Genomic DNA, 14638 nt, shown 5'->3' with positions numbered 1-14638 from the left:
CACACCTGATGTTCATTGAAGCCCTCACCTTGCTGTGTTTTCATGTGGTTCTCAGGATTCTTCACCCTCCATATTTTTAGTATTTTTCTTTACATTTTAGGAATGATCCCCTCTCCTGCCATCCAAATGGCAGTTTAGGGTGTGGGGGATTCCTTTTTGTTCTTTAGAGAGCCAGTTTGGTGTAGTGGTTAAGTCTGCTGACTCTTATCTATGGCCTTGGGTCAGCCATAGCTCTCGCAGAGCTTTCCTTGAGAGGGCAGTTGCTGGGAGAGCCCTCTCAGCCCACCCACCTCACAGGGTGTCTGTTGTGGGGGGGAGAAGATAAAGGAGATTATAAGTCACTCTGAATCTCTGATTCAGAGGGAAGGGTGGGGTATAAATCTGCAGTCTTCTTCAGTGCTTAAGTGTGTGGACTCTTATCTGGGAGAACCGGGTTTGATTCCCCACTCCTCCACTTGCACTTACTGGAATGGCCTTGGGTTAGCCATAGTTATCACAGAGCTTGTCCTTGAAAAGGCAGCTTCTGGGAGAGCTCTCTCATCCCCACCCATATCACAGGGTTTTTGTTGTGAGGGAGGAAGATAAAGGAGATTGTGAGCTGCTCTGAGACTCTTGAGTGGAGAGTGGAATATAAATCTAATGTCGTCGTCTTCTTCTTCTTGAAAAAAAAATATTCCTGAGTATACCTAACACTGCATTAGGAATAATGCGATACCTTTGAAAACTTCCAAAAACTTATTTACTTACTTACTGAATCATCCCCACCCTGCTGTTTAAAAGGCAGGAAATTAGTCTGATGGATGAAAAGAGTAATTGCCCAGCTCTTAACGGAAGTCCTGCAATTAGGCAAACGTGAAACTACTCCATCTCCTGCTGATAGTGTCCTGCTCAGGAAACAGTGTTTTTTTAGCGGGTTAAAATAAAGCAGATATTGGTCGTTATTGCTGAAGGATCAAGCTGTTAATGGTCTGTGCATAAGCAAAAAATGCCATCACTTGGGGAGAAGGAAATAAAAAAAAACTCTGCTTGGGTTGTTGAAATGTGGGAAATAATGGCTTCACCTCAAATTAATGTCCATTTATTTCCTAAAGTTACTATCCGGGAAACGGAAAATTTGATAAATAAAATGAAACCAGGGAAGGGCCCTGGATCTGACTTTCTGTCCTCGGATTTTTTCCATAACAGGGTCAGTCGGTGGGCCCCCATATTAGCAGAAGTTTTTACTTTAATAAATGAGTCAGGCAAAATTCCAGCAGGTTGGAAGCAGGCCCTTATAGTTCTGATCTACAAAAAAGGGGATGGGACTGAATCCGGGCAACCATCGTTCAGTTAGCCTTCTCTCAGCAGTGGGGAAGCTGTATGCATCCTATTTGTTAAACTAGTTGACCACCTGGATGACAGACAACTCTGTATTGGTTCCTGAGCAAGCAGGCTTCCGGTCGGGTTATTCTAGATATTGGATTTATATCCCGCCCTCCACTCCAAAGAGTCTCAGAGCGGCTCACAATCTCCTATATCTCCCCCCCCACAACAGACACCCTGTGAGGTAGATGAAGATATTGGATTTATATCCCGCCCTCCACTCCGAAGAGTATCAGAGCGGCTCACAATCTCCTTTACCTTCCTCCCCCACAACAAACACCCTGTGAGGTGGGTGGGGCTGGGGAGGGCTCTCACAGCAGCTGCCCTTTCAAGGACAACTCCTGTGATAAGCTATGGCTGACCCAAGGCCATTCCAGCAGGTGCAAGTGGAGGAGTGGGGAATCAAACCCGGTTCTCCCAGATAAGAGTCCACACACTTAACCACTACACCAAACTGGCTCTCTCTCTCTCTTCTACCCTGGACCATTGTTTTGTCTTGTCTCATCTTATAAAAAAGTACACTTCCTTTCCCAGTGTACATTTATGTAGCCTTTATGGACTTAAAGATGGCATTTGATACTGTTCCAAAAAATAGATTGTGGCAAAAACATGCTAACTATGGTATAGACACTTGCCTACTTTGGTTGATTCCATCACTATATGATACATCTGAAGCGCGAGTCCAAGCTAATAATCAAGGACTCTTGTCGGGATTCCTTTAAATTACATAGCGGGGTCAGTCAGGGTAGTGTCTCGGCACCCTCCCTGTTCAATCTTTTTATAAACGATCTCCCAGGAAAATTTAGGCTAACTCGCATGCACCTATGTTGGCAAATCTTCCAGTCTCTACGCTTAGAGAGCCAGTTTGGTGTAGTGGTTAAGTGTGTGGGCCTTTATCTGGAAGAACTGGGTTTGATTCCCCACTCCTCCACTTGCACCTGCTGGAATGGTCTTGAGTCACTCATAGCTCTTGTAGGAGTTGTCCTTGAAAGGGCAGCTTCTGGGAGAGCTCTCTCAGCTCCACCTACCTCACAGGGTGTCTGTTGTGCGGGGGGGGGGTGGGAGGTAAGGAGATTGTGACCACTTTGAGACTCTGAGATTCAGAGTATAGGGCGGGATATAAATCCAGTATCATCGTCATCATCATCATCACCACCACCACCATCACCTCCTCCTTCTTCTTGTTCTGTATTCTTAGTTATGTGTGTACATTTCATATGTATATGTGTAACATAATTTTAAATTTTAAAAATGCTTACATTTAGCTTTTATCGCCCTGTGGTACTTTTAAGTCAGAAAGCTGGACTGAATAGGAGTAAATAATACATGTGTCTTGGCCCTTTTGAACCTAGATTGAGGTCACATCTCTTAACAGATTGGCTTCTTGGTTGTGCCTTCATAAACTGGAATTCTTTAGTGTGAAGGTTGGTCAAGGCCTTTTAAGCTGCAAAGAGGTGACGCGGGCAAATGGAGGGTTCTCACATGCTTCTTCCAGCTTTCTTGGGAGTTCCGTACAGAGCTGACAGTGGTGATACTTTCGGGGTGGCAGACCTTTTAACCATGCTTGTTTTAGGTAATTGATTCTTGTTTTAGGTAATAGATCAAGATGGGTTGCTATGTTAAACCTGTCCATAGCAGCAGGAAAAAGCAAGAGTCCAATAGCACAGGGGTGGCCAGCGGTAGCTCTCCAGATGTTTTTTGCCCACAACTCCCATCAGCCCCAGCCAGCATGGCCAATGGCTGGGGCTGATGGGAGTTGTAGGCAAAAAACATCTGGAGAGCTACCGTTGGCCACCCCTGCAATAGCACCTTAAAGACTAATAAAATCTTTGGCAGGGTTAAGAGCTTATGCGAGTCACTGCTCACTTCTTCGGATACCTGAATCTGAAAGCTGAAGGACCAGCTTGTACCCCACAACAAACTTGTTAGTCTTTAACAGACTAATTTGCTCTTGCTCTTTTCCGCTGTTTTATTTCTGGACGCCTGCTCTTTTCTGCTATTTTAGGAAAGTAGCTGTGGGAAGGAAGCAAACAAGTCCAGTCTTCCCGTCACTATGTGCGAAATAGTCGTTCGTTCATTCCTTTTGGTTAAGAAGTTTTTCAGAACGGGAAGGGAAGCTGGAAGGGCAGGGAGCTCTAGGACAGGGGTGGCCAAACTTGTTTAATATAAGACAGGGATGGCCAAACTGTGACTCACGAGCCACATGTGGCTCTTTTACATATATTGTGTGGCTCTCAAAGCCTCCACAGTCCTGTTAGCCGGCTTGTCTTTTTAAATCACTTCTCCAAGCCAAGCCAGCTAGAAGCTTAGAGAATTCATTTAAAGTTGTGTTCTTTCCACTTCCCCCTCCCCCATCTACTTCCTTCCTTCCTTCCTTCCTTCCTTCCTTCCTTCCTTCCTTCCTTCCTTCCTTCCTTCCTTCCTTCCTTCCTTCCTTCCTTCCTTCCTTCCTTCCTTCCTTCCTTCCTCTTAGAGAATTCCTTTAAAGTTGTGTTCTTTCCACTTCCCCCTCCCCCATCTCCTTCCTTCCTTCCTTCCTTCCTTCCTTCCTTCCTTCCTTCCTTCCTTCCTTCCTTCCTTCCTTCCTTCCTTCCTTCCTTCCTTCCTTCCTTCCTTCCTTCCTTCCTTCCTTCCTTCCTTCCTTCCTTCCTTCCTTCCTTCCTTCCTCCCTCCCTCCCTCCCTCCCTCCCTCCCTCCCTCCCTCCCTCCCTCCCTCCCTTCCTTCCTTCCTTCCTTCCTTCCTAATTGTGGCTCTCAAACATTTGATGTTCATGACTTGCAGCTCTCAAACATCTGACATTTATTCTATGCAGCTCTTACATTAAGCAAGTTTGGCCACCCAGATATAAGAGCCACATTGAACACATGTCAGATGTTTGAGAGCTGCAAGATATGAACATCAGATGTTTGAGAGCCGCAAGAAGGAAGGAAGGAAGGCAAGCAGGCAAGTGGGGGGGGGGGGAAGGAAGAAGGGATAGAGAGGTGGAAAGAAAGCAACTTTAACTTTAAATGTATTCTCCAAGCTGCTGGCTGGCTTGGCTTAAACAGACAAATGCCTTTTCCAAGCCTGCTGACAGGGCAGTGGGGGGCTTTGAGAGCCACACAATATGTGTGAAAGAGCCACATGTGGCTTCTGAGCCACAGTTTGGCCACCCCTGCTCTGGGAAGAGTTAGCAGGAAGGCTGCTGTAAACAGCTGCATTGGCTAAAAACACGTGCTTGAGTGAAAGAGCCTCTGGTGATTCTTTTGGGCAGAAATCGGCCTCAGACTCGTTTAGTTTTGAGGCAGCTCTCTGTCTTCCTCATCGACGCCATCTCCTCCCTCTGAAACATGGTACTTGCTTCAGTTTAATGAGGGGGGGGGGAAACGCACTCCGTCCACTTGGAATCGCTAGAACAAAATCTTGGCAGTGCTTCGTTCTCGCAGCAGCAGAGGACGGAGGGTTCAGCAGAAAAAGACGGGCGCTGGGAGGGCCCCCACGCATCTGCCGTTCTGCAGAAGGCTCAAAACAGAAATGTCCGGGAGTGCGGTTGTTTTGATGAAGGGATTACAGTTGGCATGTAACGGAGAAGCCCAGGAAGGTGCTTTTATAAAGGAATCAGAGCCGTGTCTCTTGCAGTGCTTCTGGGATACCTCGTCTTGCTTTTACTGCACTGTCGTTTGCCTTTGAAATCCGCTCTCTGCATTCCGTCGCGGCCTGCCTTAGACCGTCCTCGGCAGTGCTGTCCGGTTCTGTGGTCCTAGCCCTGTGGCGTGGCTTCTTGGGTAATCTAGGCTTTCTTTTGGGGTTTAAAAAAAGCTTTATCGTAATTACGAATATAATCGGGGGTAAAAACAATGAGGGAAGGGGGAGAGGGAAAAAGAGGGGGGTGGAGGAAGGAGGGATGAGAAGATGTAATATACTTCTTGATCCAATAAAAGTCTTCACTCTCTTTCAACCCTTAGGCCATAGATTTCTAAGCTAGGTATAAGAATAACATTTCAGCACCTTCTAACTCTATGAAAAAGTCCCATTTTGATTGCTTCTTTATCCATTCGTAGAAGGGAGTTCATCTCTCCAAGACTTCTTGCTTAGGTTTATCATTTAGGATGTCTATCAACATGTCCATTCCGGCTGTTTCTAGTATTTTCTTCGTCAATTCTTCTATAGTTGGCACTTCTCTCTTTTCCCAGTGTTCGGCGAAAATCGTTCTAGCTGCAGTTACAATATGTGTTACCGAATGTTCGCAATTCTTAAGTGGTTATTTGTGGCATCGTATTTAACAAAAACGATTCAGGTTTAAAAGGTACAAGTCATCTTGGGTAAATCTAGGCTTTCTGATCGAATTGTTTTCTGTATTTCGTAATCTGCCTGGAATCTTGGCAGGGCAGGCAGGCTACGAAATCAAGCAAAGAAATTAATAAATAGGAGAGGAGAGGAGAGGTGGGAAGAGGAAATAAAAAACAGGAGGGAGGAGCACACAGCTGGTGAACTGATAGCCGAACTCCAGATGAGCATGCAGCTGATGTATGTTGTCCGGGCGCTGGATTCTGCTTCCTGCTCTTCTGAGGGATCCTTGACAACTGCTTGCCTCTCTGTCCTCAGATTACTTTGACCACAATCGGCTATGGAGATAAGTGTCCAAAGACCTGGAATGGCCGTCTTCTCGCCGCGACGTTCACCCTGATTGGTGTATCCTTTTTTGCCCTGCCTGCTGTGAGTAGGCACTTGCAAGCCACGTTTTTAATCGATCTGTGTAGTGAAAGCAGCATCTGTGCTTCTGTCTTTATTTTTTTTCAGTGTGCACGTGCGTGTAATTGTGTGTGTGTGTCTGTACCTGGAAGTCACGGCAATCTCTGGTGACTGACCCCTATTGGGGGCCTGGAGGATTGTCAGAGAAGTGCCTGAATAAAGCCTGCCCCTGCCTTCCAGCTCTGGTATTCCAAGGGGGTCTCCATTTCAGGTATTTGCCAGAGTTGACTTTGCTTAGCTTCCAAGATCTGATGAGTTCAGGCTTGCCTGGGGTATCCATGTCAGGGCTACTTCTTTATATATGTGTGTGTGTATATATACACGCCCCCCTGATGTAGCCAAGCCTCCTGGAGCTTACAGTAAGCCCTACATACATACATACATATACCCTGGAGGTCCCTACCAACTCTGTGATTCCATGAAAGGTTGAAGGAGCTGGGTATGTTATGTTATTTATTTATTTACTTTTAACTTATATCCCATCCTCTCTGTGAACGTTTAGCCTGGAGGGGTTATCTGATCAACTTCTTCAAGTATTTAAAGGGCTGTCCTATAGAGGATGGTGCGGAGTTGTTTTCCGTTGCCCCAGAAGGACAGCAGCAGAACCAACGGGTTGAAATTAAACGAGAAGAGTTTTCAGCTAAACATTAGGAAGAACTTCCTGACCGTTGGAGCTGTTCCTCAGTGGAACAGGGTTCCTCCTTGGGAGGTGGTGGGCTCTCCTTCTTTGGAGGTTTTTAAACAGAGGCTAGAGGGCCGTCTGACAGCAAAACTGATTCTGTGAACTTAGGCAGATCATGGGGAGGAGGGCTGGAAGGGCCCTTTCTTACATGTCCAGGAAAATGTAAGTCAAGGAAACGCAGGTCAGGCAGCAATTATTCTCCAGGCCAATTTGGCTAGGGATCCTGGAGGTTTTTTGCTATCTTTTGGGCATGGAACGGGTTACTGTGTGTGTGTTTGTGTGGGAGACACTTGTGAATTTCCTGCATTGTGCAGGGGGTTGGGCTAGGTGACCCTGGACATCCCTTCCAACTCTATGCTTCTGTAACAACAATCAGAATAAATGACAGCAACCCAGTTCCCATTACAAAAACAAGGCAACTCCATACGCCCTAGCTATTTAGGGACCATTTGCGCTCTTTATCAGAATACAGCCTTTTTCTTTCTCACAGGGTATCCTTGGATCCGGCTTTGCTTTGAAGGTTCAAGAGCAGCACCGTCAAAAGCACTTCGAGAAGCGGAGGAACCCTGCGGCGAGCCTGATTCAGGTGAGGAGCTCGAGGACTGGAATGGACCACATCTGGCTTAAGGCTGCGTTGCCTCTTGCTGTGAGCCCTGTGTCTATTGTGGGGAGAGGAAGGGAAAGAAGAAGAAGATGACTGCAGAGTTATACCCTGCCCTTCTCTCTGAATCAGAGACTCAGAGCGGCTTACAATCTCCTATATCTTTTCCCCCCACAGCAGACACCCTGTGAGGTGGGTGGGGCTGCGAGGGCTCTCAGAGCAGCGGCCCTTTCAAGGACGACCACTGCGAGAACTGTGGCTGACCCAAGGCCATTCCAGCAGGTGCATGTGGAGGAGTGGGGAATCAAACCAAGTTCTCCCAGATAACCACTACACCAAACTGACTCTCGAAAGGAGATTGTAAGTTGCTCTGAGACTCCAAGTGAAGGGCAGGGTATAAACCCGACTCTTTTTCTTCTTTTACAGTAATGGGAATTCCATCAAGGAAGCCACAGTGGCCCTCAGTTTGCAAGACCCGAGCAAGCTGTTAATTCTGGAGGCCATTAATTCATGTTGTTTGTTCAGTCGCACAGTCAAATTTATAGGGCCATCATAAATCGGAAGTGACTTGAAGACACTTGACATGCACACCGTTTGCTTCAATAGGCTTAGCTGTCTCCTCCGAAGCAGAGATTAAAAATTGTGTTGGGTGTTTGTGTTTTATTTCAGTAGCACAAGTAGACTCCAGGGAATCAGCAGAGGCCATTAGAGACTTCTCCCTGGCAGGCCCATTCCTACCAGACTATGAGCTGGATCCAGTTCCATCTGTTCTGGTCCGCTGTATGCAGGATTTGATTTTCTTTTTTAAAAAATATCTAAATTCTATTTATATTCTGCATCAAACATAACCCCCCCCCCAACACTCTGTGCCAGAAAAAAAAAACCTGAACCTGCAGCTGCATTGATTTAATCATTTTTATCCTGCCCTTCCTCAAAATTTCTTTCTGCCATCTTTACAGCAATCAGGGGTAGAATTCTGGCGGGAGCTCCTTTGCATATTAGGCCACACACCCCTGATGTAGCCAATCCTCCAAGAGCTTACAAAAAAGAGCCTTGTAAGCTCTTGGAGGATTGGCTACATGGGGTCTGTGTGGCCTAATATGCAAAGGAGCTCCCGCTAGAATTCCACCCCTGATGACAATCCTGTGTGGTAGGCTAGGATGAGAGATGAAGACTGGCTCAGTGTTATCCCACATTCTTCATGATGGAGCAGAATTTGAATTCAGGTCTTCCCAATCTGAGTCCAACACACCTGCCTGTCTCTGGACCTTTCTTCCTCCACTGGCTCACAAAAGCAGTAATGCCATTCAGTATTTTAAGAAGAAGAAGAAGAAGAAGACATTGGATTTATATTCTGCCCTCCACTCAGAGTCTCAGAGTGGCTCACAATCTCCTTTATCTTCCTCCCTCACAGCAAACACCCTGTGAGGTGGGTGGGGCTGAGAGAGCTCTGGCAGAAGTTGCCCTTTCAAAGACAACTCTGTGAGAGCTATGGCTGTCCCAAGGCCATTCCAGCAGCTACAAGTGGAGGAGTGGGGAATCAAACCTGGTTCTCCCAGATAAGAGTCGGCGCACTTAACCACTACACCAAACTGGATCTCAACTAATTTAACTAATCAGTCCATGTCCTCTATCTGTTACCTTTTGTATGAAGTTTTCCCCTAAGTTTTTATGACTTGCTTTGATTATTATTATTTTAATTTGCACTGGCTTCATTGGCTGGCGATTCTGTGACTGCTGAACTCAGATGGTTTTATTCCTGGTGGGGCCAGTGTAATTATCCCATTTTACTGAATTTTGAATTCCTTTTACTTTTTTTTGTCATTAACTACCTTGCGTCAGTCTCCAAAGAGGCATTTCATTCTCACAACAGCCCTGTGAGGTGGGCAGCCCAAGGGTGGATAGTGCAAGGCCATCGCAATGTACTGTTGGAGGTGGGGATTTGAAAAAGGGATTCACATGTGGACAAGCACATGAAGCTGCCTTATCCTGAATCAGAAGAAGAAGACATGGGATTTATATTCTGCCCTCCACTCTGAATCTCAGAGTGGCTCACAATCTCCTTTACCTTCCTCCTCCACAACACATACCCCATGAGGTAGGTGGGGCTGAGACAGCTCTCCCAGAAGCTGCCCTTTCAAGGACAACTCTGTGAAGCTATAGCTGACCCAAGGCCATTCCAGCAGCTGTAAGTGAAGGAGTGGGGAATCAAACCCGGTTCTCCCAGATAAGAGTCCGTGCACTTAACCACTACACCAAACTGACAATCAGACCCTTGGTCTATCATAATCAGCATTCTCTACTGAGTCTGGGGCAGCTCTCCAGGGTCTCAGGCTGAAGACTTTCCCATCCCCTCCTGCCTAGTCCTTTTTAACTGGAGATGCTGGGGATGGAACCTGGAACCTTATGCATGCCGAGCAAATGTCCTACCGCAACCCCTCCCCATTGAAGCTGCCTTAGATTAAACCATAGGTCCATCAAAATCAGTCCCACCTTCTCAGACCGACAGTAGCTTTTCAGGCTGATGTCTTTCACATTACCTCCTTCCTGTTTCTTTCAACTGGAGATGCTGAAGTTTGAATTTGGGACCTTCTGCCTGCTGAGCTGATGATCTTCCACTGAGCCATAGATAGACTAAGGGTCAGGACTAAGCCATAGATAGACTAAGGGTCAGGGTCAGGACTGGACCATACTGACTTAGGCGGGCCAAGGGTCTGATTCAGTATAAGGCAGCTTCATGCGCTCATGATAAGGGGAAAGATGGCAGCCGAAAGATGCTATCCAGGTTCGGGAAACAAATGAGTAGAAATCTGGAAAGGCAGGGCAGTCCTTTCACAGTGCCTGAGCCAGCTTTGCCAGCCAGCCATGAACTGCGGGTGGGGAGGGAAGGAAGCAGAGGCTGCAATTAATGACACAGACAGACTCGACCAGTGGGTGTTGATATTAAGGTCAGCCTGAATGTTCTCACGCTCCTGTTGAAACGAGGGCAGGGGTGGTGGTACAGTTCTTCGCGGGGACAGATGTGGGAGCATTTTCCATCTTTAAAAGCAGGGGAGGAGAATCAAATGCAACACTTCCCTTTCTTTAGCGTCCAAACCCTGGCACGGAAAGAGCGAAGGGGGTCCCCACTGGTGGACCTCCCGATGGCACCTGGGTTTTTTTTTTTGTGGCCACTGTGTGACATGGAATGTTGGACTGGATAGACCACTGGCCTGATCCAACAGGGCTTCTCTTATGTTCTTATTGCCCCACTGATGGACCTCCTGATGACACTTTGGGTTTTTTTTGGCCATTGTGTGACACAGAGTGTTGGACTGGATGGGCCATTGGCCTGATCCAACAGGGCTTCTCTTATGTTCTTATTGCCCCACTGATGGACTTCCTGATGACACTTGGGTTTTTTTGGCCACTGTGTGACACAGAGTGTTGGACTGGATGGGCCATTGGCCTGATCCAACAGGGCTTCTCTTATGTTCTTATTGCCCCACTGATGGACTTCCTGATGACACTTGGGGTTTTTTGGCCGCTGTGTGACACAGAGTGTTGGACTGGATGGGCCATTGGCCTGATCCAACAGGGCTTCTCTTATGTTCTAATTGTTCCACTGATGGACCTCCCGATGGCACCTGGAGTTTTTTTTGTCCACTGTGTGACACAGAGTGTTGGACTGGATGGGCCTTTGGCCTGATCCAGCAGGGCTTTTATGACCCACTACCAGGACCACTAGCAGGCCTGGCACATGGGGTTCTGGCGCCTGAGGCAGAACCCACACGCCCCCCCCCACCTTGGGAGCAAACTATTCACATGCACGGCAGTATGACGTCATCGCACTGGGCACTTGGCTCCTTCCCCTGCCCAGCGTGCTCCGAGTTTGGAGTGCGCTGGGCAGGGGAATCCACATTCTTCCTGGACTTTGAGGGATTGGCGGAGCTCCCCTGATCCCTTAAAGCCCAGAAAGAACACTGGGCGCCTTCACCTGCCCAGTGTGCTCCGAGTTCAGACCATGCTGGGCGGGGGAAGCCACATTCTTCCTGAGCTTTGAGGGATCGGGGGAGCTCCTATGACCCCTCAAAGCCGAGAAAGGCTCAGGGACAGCACGAGCGGGGATGGGGAGGGGCTGATTTTCCCTTCCTCTGGGCATAGACCAGGGGTCACCGGGGGAGTGTGTGTGTGTGACTTTCCTGTGTTGTACAGGGGTCGGACTAATTGACCTTTGAGGCCCCTTCCAGCTCTACATTTCTATGTCCCTGCTCACCCCCATCCCCCACCACATAGGAGGGGATTGAAAATAATCAGTTAGCCCAAGACCTTTGTGATATATGGTTCTTGTATATAGATGCATGTTTGATTCGTATTTGTTTGTAATTTGATTCTATTTATTATTATGGTTGTGCATTGGTTATGGCTGTGCATTGATTAATTTTATGAAGATTGTCCTTCTTAATCACTTACTTTTTTTTTCTTTTTGGGAGCACCTACTTTGTGTGCCCCAATAGGTGCAATTGCCATTTTGCATGAACGGGCAACATGAGTATATTTAAGTTTCCATATATGCGAAAGCAACAAAACTACACACTAAAGCTGAAAAAATAGGATGGTAATTATGGGAAAATGTATCTTGATAAATGTAAATAACTGTAGCACAGTTTTGTGTTTGTTGTCCGTGGACCCAGATTTGAGGGCCGATTATTAATGTTTGTTTAAAATCATAAAGACTTATTTTTTATAATAATAATAAATAAATAATCAATTAGTAAAAAACGGTGTGCCCTGGAAACAGGGCAGCATTTTCCTGTTTCTTTCATTATTAGCTACATTAGAACGTGTGAATTAAGAGATTGCAGCGGTAAAGGTTTCCTCCCCGCAGTATTGGGTCATACCTTTTTATTGACCCAGTTCCACCTCTTCTGTCTTGCCATTGCAGGCTGCCTGGAGGTTCTATGCCACCAACCTCTCTCGAACCGATTTGCACTCCACCTGGAATTACTACGAGCGAACGGTCACCGTCCCCATGTACAGGTAGCTGTTTCTCGGGGCACTTCCTTCCCCTCCGTGCTGTCCATTTCCAATTCCATCCAAAGTGTTTTGCCTTTTTTTTAAAAAAAAACTTTAAACCAAGCATTCCCATCTTTATTGTTTCTAAAAGCTTCTTTTATGGGCAGCTCTTTTTTTTTTTTAATAAATGTAATTTTTTCAGTTGCGGCGAGTTTGTTTTGTGGCCATCGTTTTCATCTCTGTGATATTAATTTCTTTTTCTTTTTCTTGTGTGTGTACGTCTTCCATCATTATTTTTTTTTTCCTCCGCCCGTTGTCAGTGATATTGTGCTGTGACGCTTAAGCACGGCAGCATCTGAAGACCTCCCGAAGGGATATCCTTGGAAAATAGGTAACAAATAAAAGACCCTTCTTTCCGTACCCCTCCCCAAGCAACATTGAGCATTTGGAACTGTTCGCTTTGGACAGCAGAACGGGATTCTGATTGGTGTGCTTCCTTGTCGGTAAACTGGTAGCTTCAGTATCTCCTCGTGTTTCTTTTGACAGCAGCAGTGTTGCCTTTGAGAGTCCAGTTTGGTGTAGTGGTTAAGTGTGCGGACTCTCTCTTATCTGGGAGAACCGGGTTTGATCCCCCACTCCTCCACTTGCAGCTGCTGGAATGGCCTTGGGTCAGCCATAGCTCTCGCAGTTGTCGTTGAAAGGGCAGCTGCTGTGAGAGCCCTCTCAGCCCCAACCGCCTCAAAGGGTGTCTGTTGTGGAGGGGAGAAGATATAGGAGATTGTAAGCCACTGAGTCTCTGATTCAGAGAAGGGCGGGGTATAAATCTGCAGTCATCTTCTTCTTTTTTTCCTCCAGCTTTCAATTTAATTTTCTAGCCTGCAGGAGATGGAAAGGGCTGTGGCGGAGTGGTAGAGCATCTGCCTTGCACGCAGAAGGCTCCAAGTCCAATCCCCGACATCTCTAGTGAAAGCCCTCTGCCCGAGACCCCAGAAAGCTGCTGCCTGAGTGACAGCGCTGACCCGGATGGGCTAAAGGTCTAACTCTGTATAAGGCGTGTGTTTTGGGAAAGGGGCTGCAGCTCAGTGGAAGAGCTTCGGTTAGGTGTGCAGAAGGTCCCAGGTTCAATCCCTGGCATCTCCAGGTAAAAAGACCAGGTAGTAGGTGATGTGAAAGACCTTAGCTTGAGACCCTGGAGAGCCCCTGCCAGTCTGAGTAGACAACAATACACCCTCTACGTCAGGGGTGGCCAAACTGTGGCTCAGGAGCCACATGTGGCTCTTTCACACATATTGTGTGGCTCTTGAAGCCCCCGCCTCTCGATCAGCCAGTTTGGAGAAGGCACTTCTCTCTTTAAATTGCTTCTCTGAGCCCAGGCTACCAGAGGCTCGAAGAATGCATTTAAAGTTAAAGTTGCTTTCTTTCCGTCTCCCCTTTTCATCATCTTCCTTCCTTCCTGTCTTGTGGCTCTCAAACATCAGACATTTGTTCTATGTGGCTGTTATGTCAAGCGAGTTTGGCCACCCCTGCTCTAAGCTGTGGAGCCTTGTGAGTAAAAATTCTACTTCATGAACTGCTGGCATTGAAGTTGTGAGCTACTGCATAAATTAGTTTGCTCTGGGACCACCATTTGTCATGAGCAAAGACAAATATATGTGAGCTGGAAGCTAAAAAACTGAGCTCGCTCATGCTAACTCAGCTTACAGGGAACATTGGTAGACAATACTGGCTTCGATGGGTTAAGGGTCTGATTCAGCATAAGGCAGTTTCATGTGTGTTTGTGTGGAAAGACGACAACTCTGAACTCTCAGGTTCCAGCCAGAAGGGTCTGTAGCTCAGTGGAATTTTGGGAAGGGGCTGCAGCTGAGTTGAAGAGCTTCTGTGTGCAGAAGGTCCCAGGTTCAATCCTCAGCATCTCCAGGTACAAAAGCACAGCCCTGCTTAGGAGATGCGCAGAGTTGTGCGATCACAGAAGTGAGCACACTGCTGTGGTAGGGAGCATAGGTGTTTGTTACAAACTATGCTGCTAGGGAAAATATCTGATTTACTTTGCCTATCCATGGAACAAGTCTTTGGAGCAAGTAGGACACACAACCCATTAAGGCAAGTTTTGTTTTAGACCTGGCTCAATAGAAGAGCCTCTGCTTGGCATGCAGAAGGTCCCAAGTTAAGAACATAAGAGAAGCCGTGTTGGATCAGACCAATGGCCCATCCATTCCAACACTCTGTGTCACACAGTGGCCAAAAACCCAAGTGCCATCAGGAGGTC

The 14638-nt window shown here is 47.0% G+C and overlaps 1 protein-coding gene across 2 annotated transcripts in view; it reads left to right on the top strand.

Moving 5' to 3' along the window:
- The window catches only part of KCNQ2 (potassium voltage-gated channel subfamily Q member 2), a 166209-nt gene that overhangs the window by 76929 nt on the left and 74642 nt on the right, over positions 1 to 14638 (top strand). For both annotated transcript variants that reach the window (XM_060230666.1, XM_060230665.1), the window contains exons 6-8: positions 5948 to 6058; positions 7267 to 7362; positions 12302 to 12396. In XM_060230666.1, coding sequence (XP_060086649.1) covers positions 5948 to 6058; positions 7267 to 7362; positions 12302 to 12396 — 302 coding nt within the window. The remainder of the gene's footprint in view (positions 1 to 5947; positions 6059 to 7266; positions 7363 to 12301; positions 12397 to 14638) is intronic.

This window comes from Heteronotia binoei, chromosome 2, assembly GCF_032191835.1.
Source record: "Heteronotia binoei isolate CCM8104 ecotype False Entrance Well chromosome 2, APGP_CSIRO_Hbin_v1, whole genome shotgun sequence".
Classification (NCBI taxonomy): domain Eukaryota; kingdom Metazoa; phylum Chordata; class Lepidosauria; order Squamata; family Gekkonidae; genus Heteronotia; species Heteronotia binoei.
This window is presented reverse-complemented; position numbering and strand designations above follow the sequence as displayed.